A 24,036-nucleotide genomic window follows, 5' to 3' on the forward strand; every position below is an offset into this window, starting at 1 on the left:
AGAGTATTTTGTTTATCAAGGATATCACAAAACAGGGATAATGCATGTAATCATGATGAATATTTTATAATATATTGGGTATCAGCGAGCCAGCGCGCAAACTACACACATCGCGTACGCTTTTCAGGCGCAAGTGCTATTTTCTTACCAGCCACATTTATGTGCTCAACCAACAACCGCAGCGAGCGCGTTCGGTGGCACAGCTTTAAGTAGCCGGGCACTCAGTGGCAGTGTCAATGACGTTGTTATCCTTTTACTATCTTTGTACGGATTTTCTTGGGTTTTTGTTTGTTTTACATTTGGCTGCTCCGCCTGCTACTGCGGGTGTTAAGATGCAAATCAGATCGGTCGAGCGCTGTTTACGCAAATTACAATGTTGAAGTTGAGACATTATCGCACTCCTCCGTCGGTGGAGGCGCAAAGTGACACTTTAAGTGGTGGTTGTGGCGTTAACGACAATCTTTGGCGTGTGCGGAGTTTGTTGAACCTTAAAGAAAGCAATTGATTAATATATCTCATATACATAAGTAGGTACATATATACAAATTTAATAAACTGATAGAGGTTGATGCAGTAAAGGGCAATTAAATTTGATTTGGTATAAAATTTTGCCACTAATAATCCAATTTTATGAAACAAAAGGCCATGAGATATATAAAAACCCTTCAGAAAAACTGTGGAATTGCCTAGCTGTAATAAGGTTCTGTTCTACGCTCTACAAGTTTCTCGTCATTCCCGTTCTGCTATAAGGCGAAGAAACGTGGACGATGTCGACCAAAGATTTGAACTATTCTAGCCAAAATCGTCGGCCTTGTTCGCACTCGGGATGAGCAACTGGCGCGAATTCGCACAGGATAGAGGTAATTGGAGAAGCTTTTTGTTTCGGCCCAGACCGACAAACGGTTGTAGTGCCAACTAAGAAGAAGAAGAATAATATTCTGTTGCATGTGGATGTTGGTGTCGCTAGCGCGGTTGTTATCGGCATTTTCATCGATATTTTGCCATTGCTTCTGTTTTTCTGTAGAGATGGGCACGAGTTCGTGCGTGCATGGTAGTGCAAAAATACCAGCTAAAATAGAAAAAAATATTGAGATTGCGATATTTTAGGAACCACTTCGCATCTTGAATTTTGCCATTTTAGAGTTTCGCCCACGAGCAAATGATTTAAAAATACTGCAAGCTGATGCAAACAAAAACATATTGAACTGTAACCTCTCAAGTAAGCGGGCATTTCCGTGATCGGACAAAATATTTAACAAAAAACGTACCTAGACCTAGTAGATATACTTAAACTGTAAAGTCTATTATTCTAGAAATACCTGAAAAACACTTTTGGGAAAAAATTCGAATACGTGGTGAGTAGGTATGTGCTGCCAATTTTCCGAACAAGTAATTTATCATGGAACTTTTCTTGTATAAAAAAAGTATATATAACTACGGCAGTTAATATTTTTGGTGCAATTTCAGTTAATCCGCCTCTAATCGGGCTGGGTCGTGACGTGCCGGGCCTCATGGTTGTTTTCCAATATGTGTTCTATAATCCTGGATGTTAACATATTTTGTTACTTTTATTTTTTGAACTATGGCAGCCTTATTATCTTATCTTAAATAATTTTGATAGTTGCAGAAAATAGTGATCTATTAACGTTCCCTGTGTTTTTTTGATATAATACGGGCGTTTTAGTTACATTTCACATGCGATTCATTAAATGTTTTAGGTGGCAACACTTTTGAAAAATTTGTCTACACCTAAGCTTTGTATATCGCTAGCTTAGAAGGAAAAGTTGCTAAGTCCCATTTTAAAAATTTTACAGGAGAGGAAAAAATCTTGCTATAGCCATTTTCTTTAACTATTTCGCAAGACTGTGTATCAAACATTTTGCGCGTTTAAAGCAAAGCAAAACTCCATAAGAATCAGAAGGATTCGATATTTATTAAAAGATGTCGTATTATTTTCGCCTTATCGGATTGGTGGTGCTTCTTTTGGACTTAGCAAATTTTCCTTTTATTGCTTATGAAGAGGAAAAAATAAAACAAGTACCTTTATAATTTTCGAAACGATGCGTATTCAATTTCTTTAGCCTCCTATAGCAAAATATGAGTTTTCACAAAAAGTGGACTTAGCAACTTTTCACTCTAAGCTAGCGATATGTGGAATTACTTTTCGTTTTCTCTTAAAAAATATAAGTTTTTAAGGCTTAGAATTCTACATTGTCCGCAATTTTCTTGACCAGCGACATTTTTTACACTTCCTTATATCTTCTTAAAGTGTTCGTATACATGTGTGAACACACTCCTTTCTGTATACATAAACTGTTACTTACTCCTTTTTTCCAACTTTTCTGTCTGCACATTTTGTATGCTTTTGAAAACCTTTAAACGCCGTAGTGTTTACTCTCGTTTTTTTTTCTCTCTATATTTGCGTATCCTTTTGCCCCGCTTTTGCTCATTTGCTTCAAAAAGAGCTGGTACTAATACTTAATTCAACATTTAGTGTAACATACAACGTCCGTTCCTTTACTTTCTACATATAAACATTTTTTTTGCTTGTAGCATTTATTTATATAGCTTTTGTTGTTATTGTTATTGTTGTTGTTGCCACCACAATAGCAAATGCTGGATGAAGACGTTAATGTTGACTGCTCTTTGCTTTTTGTTAGCCCAGCAGACTTTCTTGCATGCCAGCTGCATTATTTAAATAAATTGTTGCCTACTTTGCGGCGGTATGACGATGCCAAGTGCGTTCTTTGTATTCGGTGTGTGTGCGTGTGTGTGTGTGCGCGTGTTTTGTCTGCAACTTTAAATTTTATTTGAATTATTGTCGCACAATGCATGACACGGGCAACCAAAGCGGCAAGTGCGGCAAGTGTAAAGACGCATAATGCAACAGAAAAACAACAACAACACGCTCATAAGTAAGCAGAGCTATAATAAATAACAGCAAATAGCAAAAGTAAAGCAAAGCGAGACAAAGTGAGTTAGCGAAGTGGAGTATTTTGCAAGGCTTGGCAACGCAGTTTGCTTTGCTGGTAGGCTCTTAGCTGTGTTTTTTTTTTGTATTGTTGCTGTTGCAGATTTCTTTTTTGCTACAAGCAGGTGCAAATCTCCATTTCTTTGGTTTTTCTTGTTGTCACTTTACCTTTGTTGCATTTTAATTTGTATCTTCTGGCATTTTTGTGACGCCACTTACTTGCCATTTCTTCCTCCAGCCTCCAGCTTTGCCCCTCCCACCGTTCTACTTGCCAACATTTAAGCTTTTTATATGCGCATATGAGCTTTTGTTGCATATTTTATGGCGTTTGCACTTGCCTTTGTTGTTTGTGTGTTTGTGTGTTTTCCCTGCAACACGGCCATTGCGCATTTAACTGCCGCATTGTGAGTTTTACTCGTAATTTACTATTTATTGTTTCCTTTCCGGTCGGTCAACATGCGCGCGTGTATGTCAGCTAGCACACACCACGTAGACTCATGCATACACACACAATTGCATTCGCATTCACGCACACTCAAAAGCATTGTCGTGTGAAACTTTTACTTGTATTAGTCAGCGCATATCAACAGCGCCTCATGTAGTATATCTTCTACCTAAATATTACTCCCACTTCCTTTTTTCCGCTCAGCGTTGCTTTTAATGCGCATCGGGTAATAAAAGTAATTTACAGCAACAAAGTAAAGCAAAAGCAGCATAAAACTAAAGTCGCTTTTTCTACGTAGTTGCTGTAAAAGTGTGCTTTACTGAAATGCTCCTGTCACCTATTTATGTGAGAAGTTATAATAGGCTCGCTTGCGTGTGTGTGTGTGTGTGTAAAACAGTGAGTTGGCAGTTTTAACTGCGCATGTGTGCGTGATTTAATGTTGCAACTAAATATGCGATAAAATATGATTATGTTGGGCAGTTAGCAGAATACAATGGGCATTTAATTTGTGCCGCAACGACTTAGACCAGCCAAGTCCGTACTAGGGGTTTAGTTGAGGTTTTCACTATTTACTCGAATTGTCTTTATTGCTAGGCAGCAAAGGTATGGAAATTGCTATTTACTTGTACAATTAAAGGCATATTTATGAAAAGCTGTTTTTTCTTAAGCTCCTCGTGAACGATGAGAATAATTCTTATGAGAATAGGAATTCATTAGAATTCCTTTCTTTATGGAAGAGGAGCTACTTCTAAGAACCACCGTACCCCAAAAGCTTTGCAAGTTTTTGGTTTTTATTCATTTTCAGTTTAAAAAGATTATACTCAGATTCTCTATCTGATGCCGAGATGATTAGTTATTCATGAAGAGGGTTTTGCGACTACATCTGAAAGAGGCCTCAACCAAACCTCAGGCATGCCTTAATGAGGCATTTAGAGACAATCTAGGGGGAAATATGGAATTGTCGTCTCAACCGCAGCAAGAACCCTTAACGACGATGGGGTTGGAACGTCACTGAGGTCTACCAGAGTTTCAAAGAAGACGTGGGCCAGTCGTGGAAGCAGCATTGTAGTCATTTCTGCTAAGTCTCACCCGGAACATACTCAGGTGGAAAAAGACCGCAACGATGGGCACAAGATAAACTGATTCAAAATGCTTTCAAAATAATAGTTCAAGTGTCAAAGCAGACTTCATCACTTACTTAACCCCCTGTCCTTTATATATTTTTTTTTCAAACTTTTGTCCTTTATTTCTTAAACTATCCTTCAAATCGGATTTGCCTTTTTCAGAGGTAAATTTTTAACCGCAGAATATGAAAAATAAAAATGTCCCTTATAAAATATAATGAAAACTTTCGGTAGTTTGTTTCGCACCCCACTTAATCTCCACTATTTAATCGATAATCTTTGTATAATCTATAAACAATTATGCTTTAAGCATAGAGAATGTTGTGCCAAGGATCGTGTTGCACGCTGAGTTTCCAGTTCCACTGAAAGAGAACAATAAACCCCCTGCTGCACAGTGGTTCAAAATTGACATTTAGTGTTCGCAAATCAATGCAGCCTTAATTTTTCGCGTTATTTGAAATTTTTTTTTTTTATGAAAGCTTACAATATTTGCAAGAGACCAGTTGAGCCTAATTTGTGAATTTTCATTTGATTATATTAAATTTTTAAATTGCATAAAATCGGCTTCTTGTGCCGAAGGAAGGGTTTCAGGAGAGGCTGCAGACCTAGGGATGCTAATACTTATGTAGAAAGTAACTAACTTTGAACATTCGTCAATGCTGGGTCCAATTTAACTGAGCTGGCTTAGTTGAAGCTGACCAAGGTGCTATAACAGACTACATAACATTCAAAGATGAAGCAAGGAACCGATACAGCGTTTGGCATCGGCGCTTTGCTTATACAACCAGCTTAAGCGCTTGGTTAAAGCAAAAAATGGGAAACTTTAGCAATGGCGATTTTTTGAAGCCAAGTGGCATTTAGTTTTCAGCTAACTGTTGCGCAAACGATAGTGTAGAGCATGCGATTAGCTCACTAAGGCAAATACGAATGCATTTAAAGAAGAGGAAGTGCTTTTTTATAGCGCATACCACATCTTAATCCCTTATCGCTGCAGTAAGGACTCCGAGCAGCGTCTACCATTGTTGTCATTACACGCACAACTGCAGCGTAGAGCTCTCACACAACTGGCGCGGAGAGAGTGAATTATTGCAAAGGATCATAGGTAACTATTTATGCTAGTACAAGCTCATGTAAAATACTACTCTATGTTTGTGCATGCATGCATATGTAACTCGTTAGAGGTATACTTTTCCTGCTCTGGCTTTCAAGTAGTAATTCTCTTACTTAATTTGCGCTCTGTTTTGCTTCTTTTCTGCTACTTTAATGGATTTCGTTGTCCGGAATTTGCATTGCATTGTAAAGACTTGCATTTATTTCTTTCCTTTTCCTTGTTGCTCTCCCGCACGCCCTCAACTACTACACTTTACTGTTACTGTGACTAACAAATGCTTACATACGGGTAATATATATGTACATTTTTACGTGCATACATACATATGTATGATGCATACAGGTAGCTATGCATAGATAACTCCTCAGCATTACCTTTTCCTGCCTGTATTTACCATGCATGCATCAACACCTTTCTTTTTCCATAAAAAGACTCACACACTCACTTACATATATATTTGCATACATGTGTATATGCAAGTATAAATTTATACCTTAAGGCAGAGGTTCCCAAACTTTTTTCACCGCGGCACCTTTGTTGTGCTAAAAAAATTTCGCGGCACCCCTACGTTTCAAATGTCTACGACAAAAAGAAAACATAATGCAAACTTTATGCTCTTTTAGGACAAGGGACAAAGCTGTGTTTTCGACATACACTTGCATCAAGAAGTCTCTTGGCTCCCTTCGTAGTATTTATGTAATATTCAAAGTGCTGTCTTCACTGATGTCCAAAAGGTTTTCGGGTCACATGAAAACGGGTTTGTTATCCAACTGTACACATCCTCAAAGTAAATTTTGGAAAAATATTCGACAATGGTTTTTTCTAAACTTCTCATTTTTGTTGTTGGTGTGATGTAATGTGGAACGATTTTCCGCCATCCCTTGTCAAATTTTGTTTGGAGACATCTAAACCATTCATTGTAAGCCTTCCAAGTTTAGACCGGTACGGCGCGTTAACGCTACGAATATAACTTTTATCAATTTTCTTAGCGTTAACTTCGAAGTTGCATACGCTTTTCTGATTTACTTTGTTTAATTATGGGATTTTCATGTAAATTGCTAGACATTCTAAAATACATATACATGTAACCAATAAAGAAATTGTGACCTGCTAGAAAAAAGACAAATATGTATTTTAATTTCGCGGCCTCCGTTATGTTCACCGCGTCATCTAATACGGGCTTTAAATCTAGTGGCGGCATCTTCTTAGTCATCAGGGAATACCGGGGCATCATACAGTGACTTCTCGTGGCATTTTCTGGCTCTTGGTTTATCCTAGACATCGTTCACTTCGTTTTTCCAACCACTGCAGCTGCTCCTTCACTGCAAAGATCCGAACACTTGCTCCATTCCAAACCATTTTTCTGTACAAATTTGTCTATAGCTTTAAAAATTTCGTCACTAGTGGCGTAAGTCTCAAGTACTTCGCTCATCCAAAGTTCCTCTTCCATTTGCATGGCGAAAGGGTACCTTGCGAAATACACTACATAAGCGGCTTGATAAACCCAGCGAAATATCCCTTTGCTGCAAGCCCTTTGTGTTGTGTATGGTGTTTGACGAGCCGCTGGAGGAAATTTCAATAAAAATCCAAATTTTCTTAATTTCTGATCGCCATGTTGAAGCTTGATCAAACCGCTTACGTTGTGTATGGGAAGTTTAAAGAATTTGCCTGCACCACTAGCATACTCTAGCCACTAGCGTGCTGTGGTAGGCATACGCTAGCGGAGGCCCAGGGTGCCGTGACACCCACTTTGGGAGAGCCTGCCTTAAGCTACACTTCTGCATTATCATTCAGGTAACTATGCCCGCCATTCCAACTTCTTGCTTGTTATTTTTACTACCATTTACATTTTACTATCTTTGCTGTGCATTTTCCTTTTTGCCTTCTTGATGCGTTTTTTCTTACACGTTTTGCATTTGCAACGCATTGCGAATGGTCGTTTGCATCATTTACATATTTAGCTTAAGCGTTTGCACATTTTGCTGCTCAGCTTTATTTTTTATTTATTTTTCGCTGTTGCTTGGCAAATACATAGTGGTATTCAATGGCGCGGTGGCGACATTCAACTGTGGTATTTTGCATATATGTAGTTAAGTATAAATATCTATGTGCTTCTGTTTAAGTATATTCTCATAGGTAGGGATATATATCTATATAGCCTCCGTAACGACTTGGTTAAGTTCTGCATACATTTTGTTACTCACTAACACTCAATTGTATGTATTTAAATATTCATACACATTCTTACAAATGTATAAATATTGGGCGGGTGTGGTTTCGTAGCTCTTTTTAAATGTTAAGTAGCCACACCTTGACTTGTGATTTATTTTTTTAGCCATACAAGCATTTTCAATTGTTTAAGTTACATGAGCCTGTGTGATTACGATCTGTGCCGGCATTCGGGGGGACAATTTTAAGGGCGCCTCGTCCGAATGTTAAGGGTGGCGCGCGCATCCGCTTCTCTTAAATAACTACATAATTCGAATGCTTATTTTTACTCTCATTGCAGTTCTTATAAGTACATTGGTCTTTTGCCCAAATTAAACTCTGAATATCGTTCTATAGTTTTTTCCACTGACGGTAGTGAATCTGGAGACAGATTGTTGGCAGCGCTGCTTTACAGCACACTGCTGGAATGCTAAAAAAACGGATCTGTATGCTATTTTTCGACATTAGGACATTTTCCCAAAATACTTTCAGTTTAAGTTTGCATTATGAATGAAAAACAAACAAAAGATAAATAGTCAAATCTGTTGAAAATGTTGAGGTGCTATCGGTTTGTCGTGGGCTGTACATGTTAAAATAAATCAAAGTGTAGAATTCTTTTACACAATTTGAGGAATTTTTCTCAATCCATTTCATGTATGCATTTAGACTTATTTTCATTATTATACGAAAATACAATGTTATTTTGCCGTATTCGCATACAACTTAAATTTTTATTGGCGTTGGCATAAAATAGTAAATTTACTGGCTAAAACTAGATTATAAAGTTATTGAAATAGTAGTATTTTTTCTGACTATTTTGGCGTCTCACTACAGGGTATTCATTTTTCCGCCTTCAGCTCTAAGGTTTCGGTCTGGCTGGCGTAAAAAAGATATGCGATTAAAATGCACCACCAACCATGTTAGTAGCCCACATATGTACATATATATGTATGTATGTACGTAAGTAGTTGAAATTTTCTATTCAAATTCTAATAAGAAATTTAAACAAACGTCAAAAAAGAGAGAGTGGTGCCTACTTAATTTAGAATCGGGTTACTTAACTCTGGGCCAGTTTTCAATGTGAGACATTGCCTGGTTTAGGAATATATCTAACAATTCAACTCTGAGCTACATAATTCACTATTTATAGATTTAACTCTGGATGATCTGCAAGTGGGCCTTAGAAACTCTCCCGCCTGGTTAAAGGAATAGAGCGTAGCCCAGAAACGCCTATGCTTAGATTTAGTGGCAGGTGAAATATGCCAGCGCATTCAAATATTAAACATAAAAGTGAACATATTTTCCCTTCGTAGCAGCTGTTTCAATTGGCATTACAATTTGTTGTTGTTCTGGGGTAAACCGACACCGGTGCACTTTGGTGTCACAAAATAATTTTTTTCCTTTTTTCTCAGCTTCACCAAGCGTCTGCTCCCAACAAACATACACTTCCCTCGAACTTGCAACAAAAACGAAAATATTGAAATGCTAAGCAAATACATATGTATATATATAGTGCAGCACTATATGAACGTATGAGGAGGAGAAGCAAAATCTGCGCTTTGTGAGCATTTATGCATAAATATGTATGTATGTAACTGTAAGTGTTTTTGTCCTAGTTTTCGGATTGCTTGTGTTCGCGTGTTAGTGCAATATTTTTAATTGGAAACACAAATACCAACACAACCGAATACCAACAATAATAATAACAACAAAGCGCATGCACAGCAGCCAACACAAAACACACAAATTTCAATTGCTGCCACATAGGGCGCATGCAACACAATCTTTGGTTGGGTAGTAGCTGGCGCCCACCACCCAGCTCTGTGCTATACGTCACACTTCTTCCTCTACCTCTGTATTGGGGCATGTTTTTAGTGTAGCTGTATGTGCATAAATGCATAAACATGAGCCACAGCTGGCAGCTGCAACACATGGCTTGTTGCTTTGCTATCTTCAATGTTGCAACGATGCTGTTTAGCTCCGGCTCTAGCTCTGTGCCGCCATAGCTGATCCCCACATTTGTTTTGTTTTGCTTGTTTTTTTCTGTTGCCTTGGCTCCCTTACGACACGCAATTGCTGAGATAACAAAAGCAATTAGTAGAAAAACAACTGCCATAACTGTGACAAAGGCAACAACAAGAACGATAACAACAACAACAGTAGATAGTGATAGTAGAACATGTCAATAATAACAAAAACAAATAGATGTGTGCAACACTCGGTGGCATAAGGCTTCAACCTGTGAAGTGCGCGTACTTACGCTCCCCTATAATAGGAAACAAAATTTGTTTTTAAAAAGTTAAAAATCGTTCGCTTTTGCTGAGCGTATTCCTACTAAATTCGCCTTAGAGTGGAAGTTTGATATGACCGCAGAAACTTTTAATTATCCTTCGGTAATATAAATTGAATTGTCCTTCGGGAAATAACTTGAATGCTTTTACCACTGACTAATAAGAAAGCGTGGACTAATTTTTCTTAGTCCTAATAACTTCGAATTTCAGTAAGAATTATATTTTTGCATTTATGATGAGAGTATCAGGCACCAAAAATAACAGTTATTTTTTCGATGGTATCTATAAAAGTCCGGCACAAAATTATTGTCGTAGAAGAAAAATATTAATGCTGCTTTGATCCCAGAACACCCTGAACAAGAATCCTGTATTCTAATTATTTTTCGAGCTTTTTGGGAAAAAGTCCAATAACAGTTAAACTTGGTCAAATATCTTTTGAGGTCGAAATAAAAGTCCTTTCCCTCTTATCCAAGTTAAACAAATTTGGTATCAAATGAAAGATATTTCATTTTGTTTAATTTGGATGATTTATTATTAGGCAGGGGCTTTAATTTCCGCCTTAGAAATATTTGGCCAACTTTAACTGTTATTCCTGGACTAAAAAAATAATAGTGCGCTTTGACCGATTATTTTAATTCAAATAAAACAATTGTCCAAACATAAATTTTTTCTAACGACTTTCATTATAAAAGTTATAAAAGTCCGGGTCCCTGGTTTTATAAATTGACTTTACTCCTTTCCACTTAATATGCAAAGAAAATTTTAAAAATTTTCATTCATTTTCAATCACATCATTTTCCAATCACACAAAAATTTTCATTTATACAATTTCCGAACTTTATACATACATACATACGTCAACTTATTGAAGAGAAAATAAATTTGCAACACAGCCATTAGCCGAAATGAAAGCTTTCGAAGTCTTCTACGTACAAACGCAGTCCGCTGTGAATTATTTGTATATTTTTGTGATTTGTATTTTGCCACTTTTATGGTTTGGCGATTGCAAAAAGACAATGTCGCTGCTATTTAAGAAAATCATTTTACCAAATTTCAAAGAGTGCGACATGCAAGTGGACTTTCCGCGTAATCTTCAACTTTTGCTGCTCACTTTGGGTATTGCTATCTTCTATTTGCATCGCTGTTGGCGTTTACGTTTGCAGGAGGCCCGTTACAATTTGCTCAAGCGCGAGTCGGCGTTCACAGAGACGCATGAGTTGCATCAGTTAAAAATGAAATTGCTACATGCAGTTGAAAAGATTACCAAGGAGAAGATACTGCAACCGCAAACGTTCGATAATATTATGGGAACGCCCAACAAACGTACGATTTATACAATGAGAGAGGAGAAAAGTTGAAATGGAAAGAGTTTGGTGATTCATGTACTAAAATGGAGTTGTGTATTAGCCTGTTGTGCAGAAAATATCTTGGAAATAAATTCAAATTTAAATAATAATAATTTTACAAGCTAGATAATTTAGAGGATACATTTTTTGAAATAAAGGAAAAGGGAATTTTTTTTTGTTTGGGTGTTATTTCAATAGAAAGATAGTGGTTTTATGGCGAAACTTATTAATCGAAATAATTTATTTGCGCGGCTCGATTAATGTTCGCTAACAGCAGACAGACTATTGTAAGGATGTGTGAAAAGATGTATAGAAACACTTTCAGAAATTCAGAAATGTTCTTCTCTTCAAATATGTATGAATGAATTCAAATTTTAAATTTTTTATTAAATTTATTTAACAAGTTGCATAAAAGAAGGTTCGTGCGCCATCTCTCCAATTACTCGTAATATTGTGATAAAATATCAGTCTGAATCACGAGCAAATGTATTTTTAGCAAATTGGTAAAGAGTGTGGGAAGAAAATATTACCATAAATATTATATCGCATGCAACAAATATGTATACAAAGAAAAAACTCCAATGTAAACGAACAGCATAGCCAGCACCGCTTTCCACAGGTGCCAATGCTTTTGTGCAATTATTTCCACTTTCCTGCCAACAATCGTAAATCATTTGCAAATGCGTTATACTGGCGTTTCTCCTCCTGCAACAACCAGCGCAACACTACGGCCAAAGCTGGTATCAAAACATATATTTCAATAGCCTCAGAGAGCGACTAATGTGCTGCACTTCACGCCTGCTTGATTTTTGCGCTGCCTACAGTGCCTCATCCCCGTTGCTTGCATTTCAGCATTGCTCGCCTGCTCATCGTGTATTTTTCTCATTTTTTTTTTTACTTCCCGCTTTCTGTTGTCCGCTGCTTCTGCAGTAGCATAATCCTGTATATTTCGCACCCATCGCAGGGTATGAGCAACATTTTTTTCCTATGTGTGTACTAAGTAATACTTTTGTTTCTCGCTTTGAAAGCCAAATAACAGAAATAACTGAAGATCATCCGTTCCAAAGCTTGGCGCATACAACGAATGCATTCGACATTGAATGCATGCAGCCAAGTGTATATTAAACTGACATAAACATATATGTATGTATGTATGTACATATGTAGAAGCGCTCAAACAACAGTAGTAGAAATCTCGCATAGGGTTTTTAATTCAAAAAATTGCGCGAAACTGCTGCGAAACTGTGTGGCAGTTCCGATAAGATGCGATGTCAAATATGGCTAACCTGTATGCCACGTAAAATTAAATTTTTCCAGGAATTTGGAAGTTAAGCTTTAGCCAAGTGAATTTAGATCAAATCGGTACGAAGGAAAAAACAATTGTAGTAGCGAACTTTTGATGGAGTTTACTGCTATTTGACATGGAGATCATGGATCCACAGTCTCGCCCCTAAATTTCATGCCGGAACATTCCGGTATCTTGGATTTTAGTTTTTTTTATTGTAATTGGAATAAATTACGTGCAAGTAATGTAATTTTTTCCAATTCCTTTGATTTTTTTTCCACTCCATTACCTGGAATTGCAAGAGTACTTTAGATTTTTTAATTACTCAAAGGAATTGTAAAAGTAATCGAGAAAATGAAAGTACATTCACAAATTTAAAATGTGAAATTTTTGTTGTGGTCAAAGATTAAAATCGAAAGCAACATCTTCTATCTATATCTATGCCTCAAAACTCGAGAACGGCAGAACTGATTTGAAATTATTTCTTTTTAAATTGTTCGGCATAATGCCGGAATCATTAACGATACAAAAATTTGGAGGATTGCCACTTGTTTGAAAATTATTAGCCCAATTAATATGATAAAATAAATAAACTATTGCAATGCGAGTATCCAATTTAAGAAGTTTAAAAAGATAATCATTGGATATACCCTTTAGGAGTGTTGCCACCTATTTGGAAACTGTAACCCAGTTAAATTGATAAAATAAAGGAAATATTGCAAAGTGTGTGTCAAACTAGAGTGTTTTAACACGGCTCGCAGCCAAAAATATTTTCAAAGAGGCTTGTCACCTGTTTGCAAATTTAACTCAATTAAATTGACAAATTAAATGAAATATTACACTATGGTTACAAAACGAAAGGTATTTGAGAAATCTTGATTTGGAAATATTTTCCATAGGATTATCAACTATCTGAAAGTAGTATTACGTTCTCATTGAGCCACAAACACGAGTTTATGGGCCATTTTAGAGTTTAACGCTAAACTCTACTCTTAAACTCGAAGTTTACCATACACAAAAATTTCGTTAAACTCTCCTTAAACAAACCTTTTATTTGGAGTTTATTTTTGTATGTATTTTTGTACTCATACATGGCGTATGAGTAACTTTTTGAATTTTTTTCATTTGCATTGCAAACTTAAAATGAAAATAACGACTAAATGACCTGTTCTAAAAAAAACGGTATACAGATCCGTAACCTACTACCTAAAATCAAAATTAATTTTACGTGTCTCGCGTTTTTTGCGTCCTTACCATGCTATCATCAAAATTTAGCCATAGCAATGCAATTTGTTTATAAAACTTTTAGGAGGTAGGATCTCCAGTCTGACAGGGCTCGTAATTCAAGCGGACTCTATCCTCATTTGTAACGCAGGATACCAATAGGAGTACTTCAAAGGCCCCAGAAGGCACGTTAGCAACCAAGAAATTAAATTTTTCGTTTACTTTTTAAATCACTTTGAGGAATGGAATTCGAAAAAAATCAATTACATTTTCAATCCCTTTCAAAGGAATTGAAAAAAAAAAACAAGTAAGAAGGTCTAAGTTCAGGCGGAGTCGAACATTAACTACCCGGCGCAAGTATTAAATATATGACTTTCACCTTTCCAAAAGCTACCGCTACATTGTAAGCCTTGGTATATCAATTTGAGTAAATTAGCGTCCTTAAATTTCGAAATATTGAAATTTCAATCACTTCTGACATTTACCATTATATGAAAAGCGACCTCAACTTTTGTCTGATTTCAATAATTTTCACCATTTTGCTTTAATGTGAACAAAGTTATAATACCCTTGTGTACAAGTGCGCTCGGGTATAACTACATTTTCAATTCCTTTCAAAGGAAAACTTCCTCAAACTATGACATGATTTTTATTTTTATTTTTTTTTCTTAATATCCACTCGCTTTCAACCCACAGTACAAACGGCCTCGAATACGGCCTCGCTTTGTTTGTGATTTCTGGTTAACAGGTTTTACAATCTCCCCATTCTTTGTAGTTTGCACTCTTTATGGCATTGGTAGATTTGTCGCTGTTGTTGTAATTGTAGTTATAAGCATTTGCTTGCATGCTGGCTTCACATTTTTGTTGTTGTTTAGTCTTTATGATGGGCACACATTTTCACCTAGTGGCACTCAATTTTATTGCCCTGATTCGCATGGTAAAAGCAGCAAAATTGGACTTTTTCAGATATCGAGGCGCAAAATCGAAAAAATGTGAAAAAAAATTTAAAATAAAAATGAAAAGGGAACCGGAATCATGCGCGGAAACAGAGGATTTTGTTAAGAAATATATGTGCGCATGGCTGGCAGTGCTAGTAAAACACGACGCGGCTTTATTTTTTATTTTTTCTTATTGCTTTTATTTACAATATGCGCTTCGCCTATTTTGTATAAATTCTCTAAAGCATTGAAATCAGCGTGGTGAAAAGTGCATAAAAAAAATATAAAAAAAAAATATATAAATAATAATTTAAGTTAAAAGATGCGGCTGGCAGTAGGGCCATAAATACACACTGGTTAAAAAGCGAAAGCGAAAATAGAAATTTCTTCTCCAGCATGCGGCAAATGCACGCAAGCCCTTACATACATACATACAGGCGCTAGATGCAACGACCTAATTTATGGCTTTTCAAATTAGCGATTTTATGGGCGCGCACTTGAAAAATGTTGCCTCAATTGCAAGCTGCATACCTGCGTGCCTCTATTTCACGGCACTGCGTGTGCGTGTGTGTGTGTGTGTGTGTGTGTGTGTGTGGATGCGTGCCAGCATACAAAGTCGAATTTGTGCATGTTTTTTTTTGTTGTAACTGTCATGCGCGCCAACGTTGTGTGGAATTCAGGTCAATTCTGATCATTTTTTTTCCCCTGCTGATGTTAAAAATGTTTTGCTAGTAGCCTTTCTAGCGCAAACGTTTGCATACTTCTAGGGGTTTCAAAGTGTTGCCGGGGCCGCTTCCTGCTACGGTGTGTGCAATTTAAGCTCAGTATCTAACTGTTACACAGCTAGCATGTGTAGCAAAGTTAGCTTTCATTGCAAACGGCGAGAGCCCGCTCCACTAAACTTACATACGTACGCGGTGTTCGCACACACATACTCTTATATCCTTTCGACAAATTGGGATCACTTTTCGAAATGAATTGCACTCGCATTACAGCACCCTTTAATATGCTATTAAATGCACGCACATGCATCACTCGCACACAAACACACTTGCCTGTGCGCTAGGGTGGTCCAAAAATAAGTAAAGCCGAAAGTTTAATGCTCTCACCGCCTAGGATAGGTCTATACCGAAAAAATTATACCCCTGGTTTTTCACAAAACATTTTAGATGTGGCTCAAAGTGCGCAAAGTTTATTATATGGGGGAAACACATATTTTTGTAGAAATGGTATAGAGTTCTTGAAAATCAATACTTTCGATCGGAGAACTCTTTCTCCGAGAGACTTTCAATGATAATACCCAGTTGTTTGTTTAACCAGTTTTTAATATTACATATTTTTTATAGGACCCTTTAAAAAAGCAATGAGGGAAACATAAAAACTCGCTTGTAATAAAAAATGGCAAAATAAATAATTTGGTATTATTATTGGAAGTCTCCGGAATAGAAATAGAGTTTTCTGATCCAAAAATATTGACGGTCAAGAATTTAAGACCATTTCCACGAAACAAATTTTTTTTTTTCATAAAAAATATGTACTTCGAAAATTTTGAGCGATTTGAGCGACCTCTAAATATGTTTTGATTTCAAAATAAAAATACAGATGTATAGTTTTTGCTATTCGTTCCGACTTTACTTTTCCGCATGCATTTTGGGACTACCCTGCTGCATATGCATGAAAATGAAAATTTGTAGCATTGCTATTATTAGCTCTCGCAAGTTGTTAACGTATGTGCATGTATGTATGTACGTGTATGTGTGCCTTCTGCTTTCTTAGATACATTTAAGCTGTAAAAGGAAACTAATGTTTTCTTGCCACAAATAAATCAATTTAATTTAGCGGTGTGCACCATTACAGAGTGAATAAGTGGGTATGGAGAATTCAAATGAAATCGATATATTTTGCCAGAACGTACAGAAGATGCTATTTAACTTGAAACTTACACATTTATTTAACTAAGATGCATTTTTCGATGGCTAGTGCATGAAAAGGTAGAAGAAGAAGGCGAAAAAGACGCCGAAGACGAATTAGTGGACAAAGCAGAAATATAGCATTCGACTCAGCAGCATATTTCTTCATCTGGCTTACAGAAAATGCTGTCATATGTGTTGCCGTATGAGAAGTCTAATCTGTTTTTCACCCCAATCAAAAGAATTGCTCCGAAAAAAGTTTATCCTCGCACAATATTTCTATGGTTCTTTAAATAAAATTGCACTAATTAATTTGAGTTGCCTAAAATCCCTTAACGCACACAACGGGTTTGCCAACTCTCCCTTTGGGCGCTGTGCCACCATCACAAATCTGCGCCAACAAAAAATAGTCACTCAATCGAATGAAATCGAATTCCATTGCAAGAGGAGTAGCCAGCCACTGGAAACAAAACACCGCACCCAGCCTATCAACTTAATTAACAGTTTTATGGGCGAGGATCTGATGGAGTATTTTTGCGTTTTTTTTACGGCCTCGACATGCAACAGCGATTTGCCAGCATTGACACTATCAAAAATGAAAAAGGAAAACTGTACACACATACACACCACCCCCCGAAAGGGGCAGTTATGCAAACCAATGTGGCCAAAGCAAAAAGAAATTCCAAAAAAAAAATACAAAAGCAGAAAATGAAATCAAATGAAATGAAATTTGTGTTACTCAGCCGAAATCCCAGCACACAAAGTGGTAAGCAAAGCACTCAATGAAATTCTTTCACAAAAAAGCGATGCGTGGGTTATTGCTGCGAACAGAGAAGCAGGTGGCGAGAGAAGGTTGAATAAACCTCACCAATAAAAAAAAAACATAGAAATGAAATACCGCCATAAATACCGCAACAATAAAAATCTATAAAATAGTAAATTCGGCGCATTCGAAATAAATGCAATCGAAAAAAGGCGCACCAAATATGTAAAGGCTCCGTACGCAGAAACAGGATAAGCAAGCAAGGCATGTTGCGAAGTTTCGCCTGACAGAGTGAGAATAGTGGAATGGAGAGTGAGAGTGGTGGGTGGCAGGTGGGGTTCTAAAGGTGCGGAAGCATGAAAAACTGAATAACGAGTTTGGCGGGCGCGACTATGTAGCTGCTATTGATTGGGATTTGCTAGCGCGGGGGGCGGCATGTGCGACAGCTTGTGTGTGTGAGCAGATGAGTGAGAAGTTATTCATTCAATTGTGCCATCGCATGCTATTGATTTTGATTTCGTAAAGTCTTTTTGACTTACGCTACGTAAAATATAAGTATGTAGAACCCTTGTGGTGAGAAGCGTATTTGAATATTAAAGTGAAGAAAAAAATCAATAGATTCAGGCGCTAAAATGAAGCTATAAAAAGGGTGTGATAAATTTTCATAACACTTTATTTTGTTACATTTTCGTGGCATGTGAGAGGTCACCGTAATAAACTTCACCAAGAAAATTTTAGCTAAAGCAGCTGAACTACTAGACCCTCAAGACTGGGTGGGAGTCTTAGAGACGCCAATACCCAAAAAATATTTAGTAAGATGTGGGACTGAAACAAAAACTTTGAAATTTTCGCAGCAATCGAGCCCTGGTGGATAAAAATCACAGAAGCGAAACATTTACACGCTAAAAAAAGCATATTTTAGATCGGTAATTGAATTGGAAAACAAAATTATTAAAAAGTATGAGTACATCATATCACTAGCTGAGAGCGAAAAGTTCTTAAATAAAGTCAAAATGGGAATCTGGTAACAGTAGCCCAGCATATAGTTGAGTTATGGAGTAGTCACATATCGAGGCGAAGAAAACCCCGGACCTATGCATGTATAGCTACGAAATTTGTTAGCTTCTGATGCCGACGTACAGTGGTTCCAAACTGGAATTTAATGTTGAAATAGGACAGGGCTTCATTTTTCGAACCAATTTGAATAATTTTTTTTTTGTTTACCGAATGCTGATGGCATTTAAACAGATTTTTCAGGCCCGATTTTTTGAATTTTAGTTTGTTTTTAGCACAAGGTACAGTTTTAAAAAAAATCGATTTTCTTGCTCCTGTTAAAAAAAAATTGTTAGAAATAATTCTAGAGTTCCCCAAATGGAATAAAATTGCAAAAAAAAAAAAAATTTGAAACAATATACAAAATGCTAACCAAAATTTAATTTTGTTAGGAATTTATAGAAAAATTTTAGCTATGCAGTTTTATAGCCAACTAAGTTTTATTATAATATTTAGATTGGAAATTTCAATTGGCTAAACAAAGTCGATATAGAATATTTTATTTTTTTGCTAACATTTCGAGCACACTTCACGTACATATGTATGTGAAATAAAATGCCTAGCACAAATAAGTATTTAAGAATCGGACTCAACAAGTATATTGTAAACTACATCAGCTTTCGTTTGGAAAAAAAAAAATTACCAAATCGGTTGAAAAATTCAGAGCCAGCGACGAAAAACCTATAATGTGCTCTCACCAGCTGCTAAGAGCAATTTTTGACCGAGGAAATAATTCCCGAAGATTTGAGTATCAGTGTAAGTTGCCAAATCCAGATGAAGGCAAATCGTACTGTTTGTAGCAATTACCACGGCATAGGTCATCTTAGTCCAGAAGTCCTCCATGAACAAACTGATTGACCCTTATCAGTGTAGCTTCAGATCAGGTCAGATTTTTGCTTTGAATCAAATCTATGCAAAGAAATTTTACTTTTTTTTAAAGAAGATAGGTGCTACCTAACCAACCAAGATTTTAGACAAGGCGACTTAATGTCATGCGCCCTCTTCAGCGGCACCATATACTGTCGTCAGCCTGAACACCAAGACCGTGTGTGCAGCATTTGCGCGAACTTTTTAAGTAACCTTTTACAGATCGTAATTCACGAAACTGTTTTCAAAATTTTTCTAATACCCTCAAATTCTTAACTTATTCTTAAAAAACCATTTTCGCATAACTTTTGGCACAAAACAATTTTAAGCTCGGTTATTAATTAACCAATATTAAACTTTTATATTGCCATAAAAAGAAGAATACTTGTAATTTTTAAAGAAATAATAAATTTTAATAAATCGTGAAATTTAGACCATTTTTTATTTTTTTTCCCCAATTCTCAAAATTTTTTTTCCAAAATTAAAAAAAGTCTAATTTACCAAAAATTAAAAGCAATAAAAAAATTATGAATTTGTCACATTTTTTATAAAGAGAATTAAAATTCTTCCTTATTACAACTACATAGACGAACTATTGAAACCTAAAAGTGAATACAATCAAACTGGTTTAAATTTTATGCTAAATAACATAGAAATAATTTAGGAAAAATCTCTTTAAAAAAAAATGCATAACTTCCGAAATTATGTACTAATTTTTACAGTAGTTCCTTGTTTTACTCGGAATTGAACATTCTACTCAAGCTACTACTTTCTTTTAAATTTTTGGAAAAAAATGTAAAAGTGGGAAAAATAATAAAAAATTTGTTTTAACTTCCGACTTATGACAAACATTTTGCACACATTTGTAATGTACTCACAAAACTTATTATTTCTCTAAATACATAGTAGAAATATTTTCTTTCCAAGGCCATATAAAAATTTAAAACTTGGTAAAAAGCAAACCTCAAATCTTTTAGTGCGTCGAGGGTGTTACAAAAAGTTTAAACGCAGTTTCATTAATTAATAATTATCTCAAATTGCTGTCAAAATGGGTGCCAGATATATATAAGAAAATTGCGAAGAAGAAGTCATAAGTAACTCTCTTTGGCACTTTTCAGCTATTCAGCAGTTATTCACATTGAAAAACTTCAAATAAAATCTGATTTAGTGTTGCCACGTGTGCTTCATTTTATGTTTTGTTTTTGTTCTTGAGTCGATAATTCCCTCTTTAACATCATCCATAAATACAATAAAAATAGATTGAGTAAGCACATAAGCGCTTTAAATATTTACAGAGAAACAACAAAAAAGCCAACGAAGCAGGGAAAAGGCTGCTAAATCTGCACAACAGCTGAGACTTCGCATAGCATAAACAATTTTTTTTTTTCAGTTTAACACTAACCCTTAAATTTTGTATGCAGCTACTCCCGAAAAATAAAGGCTCCTCTAACATGTGAAAGGATAATAAAGTAGGTAGACGAACGAAAACAACGACCCAAAAAAACTGACTACTAATAAATCGTTAACTACAAACTTGAAAACACCAGCCAAAAGCATTACAAGCGTACAGCCATAAAAAAAAACTAAAAATAAAATAAAAATAAAAAAACAACCAAATCGAATTATTTCGGTGTAACTTTCGACACCCCAAAGGCCACAGCGCCACCTGCCTACCCGTCCATTGTGCGCCGCGCTATGCAGCTTAAGTGCCAAAATTATATTAGCACTTTTTTCAAGCAATGTTGTCGTTCCCACCCAGCTTAGCTTAGAGCGCGGCACCCCGTTTGCAGCGAACTCGCGCTTTAACATTCTTCTAGAATTGCACATACACACAAATACATACATACATAAATACTTATCTACTTGTATTTTATACAAATTCGATTCGCCGCGTGAGATGAAGTGTGTCTGGTGCACATGTGCCAACAGAATTTGAGTTTGAGACCGAGTCTGCCGAGCGCGACGCTCATAAAGTCTCGTAATCATCTGGCAACACACAAATACACAAATTCAACTAAACTTGTGCTACAAGCTGGCATGCAAAGCGTGTGAATATCCTGCCAAAATACAACCGCCAAACAGGCGCACATTCAGACACTCTGTGTGTGTGTGTGTGTGAATTCGCCATCACCTATATAGCCAGCACCCGATTACTCTGCTATCATACACTATACATGTACACCAGCAACAGTTAGCAGAAAAAAACTTCCATTGCTTTGCCGGCCATGTCCTTGTTACCGTTGCATAGTATTAGTATTTGCTAATCCTTTTTAAGGGTGTTGCCGCCGTCACTGCTGCTGCTGCAACTGGCATAGTTGGTGCAATTTTTCTCGCTTAGTTGCCGTGAACAAGCTTAACTTATAGCGCGACAGGCGCGCACTCCATATATTCATAGAGTTGGCTACTACTGCTTGCTGTTCGTGCATAGTTGGCGAGAATCGATTCAAAACTAATTAAGAGTCAGTTGACCCTTGATGGCGGTGAGTACAGTGATACGAAGTAGAGACTTGTAGTGACAAAAATTATAAAAATCTAGATAAACTGGCTTGGAAAAGAAATAGAAAAGTAACCTCGGGGAGCTTTGTTGGTCCACCAGTTAGTGATCTAAATGTTATGATAAAATCAATTTAATTCAAATAATTTGAAATGGCCAACGTACAGGCTACGAAAATCAGCTCAATCATATTTATAAGAAATTTAGAAACGATCACAAACTCGCTTTTTGAACTCTTATTGCAATGTAGTGAGCCCATTTTGCCAACCTGATTTTGCGGCTAATGCCGAAAGAATAAGTAGTCTTCAAAAATACAAAAAAAAAACAGGCGGTAAATATTTGCTTATAGACCTGCCATAGGGTTAAAATTTGTATATTAACAAAAAAAGTTTTAGGCAAGAATATATATATATTTAAAGAGCGTTGCCACTTGGAAAGTTTCTTAACCTCAATTCCTTTTAGTGGTGTTTCCAGCTTTAAAAAATTTAGGAATTTTTCGTTAATTACATCAGATCACAGTTATTTCAATTAAAAAATGAGGTTTTAAAAGATGCGCATTAGGATATTATTTTTTCGAAGAAGGCTGCCACCTGTGCGAAAAACTATAAGATGTCAACTGTTCGTTAGAATACGAAAAATGGGAAGTCAAATGAAAGAACTTGACCTCTAGATATGCAGTAATGTGTCATTTTTTGAGTAGGGTGGCCACCTTTCTAAAAATTAGAAGATCTTTAGCGTTCGTTAGACTAAAAAGTGAGGTACCAAGTGAAAAAATATGGTCTCCGGATGTGAAATAAGCTTTTGTTTTTTTTTTTAATAGTCTGTCTAAAATTTATAAGCCCCGTTCATTGCATTAAAAACATAAGATGTCAAATGAAAGGGCTTGTTGGCCATTAGGTGTGCAATAGGGCTTTATTTTTTGAATAGGGTCGCCAGTTGTTTTCTCCAAATACATACGTATATGTATTTAGTAATATTATAAACAAAACTTGTAGCAGGGTTGCCAAATTAAAAAATCGTTATCATGCCAACCTCAAAACCTGGGGCTGGGACTAAAAAAAAAAAACAAAAAATAAAACTATAATTGCAACATTAACAAAATGTGTCTGAAGAGTTGCCACCTATTGCAGCACAAAAAATTGTGAAAGAGGTAAATGATGAAAAATATTCAAGGAAAGAGAAGTTATTTGGAATGGATTTATTTTCCTAGGAAATTTTTGGCGGAATTGTCAGAAAAAAGTTAAAAATGTAGTGAAAAATATTATACACTATCATCAAACTAACGTTTTCAGGTAAAAAACAAACAACTTGGCAACATTAGTAGCAGCCTAACTTTCCAAAAAGGAAAATAAAGAAACACTTTGGATTTTAATAATGAATGACTCAAAAAATTCAATAATGCCGAATTTCCACCAGACATTGAATTGACAAAAATTTTAGTGGCAAAGTTGGGCTTAAAAAAATATTCGTGTCATTACATAAAAAAAAATAGTAATTAAATTCATTTCCACATGAAACTTTTTAAATGCCTCCAATTGTTTTTCATTTCAATATCTAGTGGCAATTCGGCATAAATAAAATATTTTTGAACAAGTTTGCCATTTCCTCAATAAAATAAATCATTGAACAATTGCAGAAATTATAGAAAATATTTAAATATGAATATCAGAGAGAAGGTATAAAACTGAAATATTTTACAAGACCACTTTTATGCAGAAATATTATTTTAAGCAGCGTAGAAGTGACTTATTTTTGTGGCAGGTTTATTTACAGGAAACTGAGTTTTGGTACTTACCGAAAAATGGAACTTAAATCTGATTATCAACCGGCTTTAGGCGCTTGCATCCTGTATGGTAATTGACCGCCTTTCCTTGGAGTAATTCAGCGTACCCTTCAGCGTTATCCTGGCTTATTTCCTCGTATTTAACTGCACCGAAACCCACTGTCGCTCAACTAGTTGTTCTGGCTTTATAATTGAAGCAGACACATAAATAAACAGTACCTGA

At 36.1% G+C, this 24,036-nt stretch overlaps 1 protein-coding gene across 1 annotated transcript in view; it reads left to right on the forward strand.

Moving 5' to 3' along the window:
- Positions 1 to 11,166: 11,166 nt before the first annotated feature.
- LOC118740177 overlaps positions 11,167 to 24,036 on the forward strand; it is a 66,962-nt gene continuing 54,092 nt past the window's right edge. The window contains exon 1 of the mRNA XM_036471674.1: positions 11,167 to 11,473. Coding sequence (XP_036327567.1) covers positions 11,167 to 11,473 — 307 coding nt within the window. The remainder of the gene's footprint in view (positions 11,474 to 24,036) is intronic.

This window comes from Rhagoletis pomonella, unplaced genomic scaffold (genome assembly GCF_013731165.1).
Source record: "Rhagoletis pomonella isolate Grant_MI unplaced genomic scaffold, Rhpom_1.0 Rhpom_scaffold_00005, whole genome shotgun sequence".
Classification (NCBI taxonomy): domain Eukaryota; kingdom Metazoa; phylum Arthropoda; class Insecta; order Diptera; family Tephritidae; genus Rhagoletis; species Rhagoletis pomonella.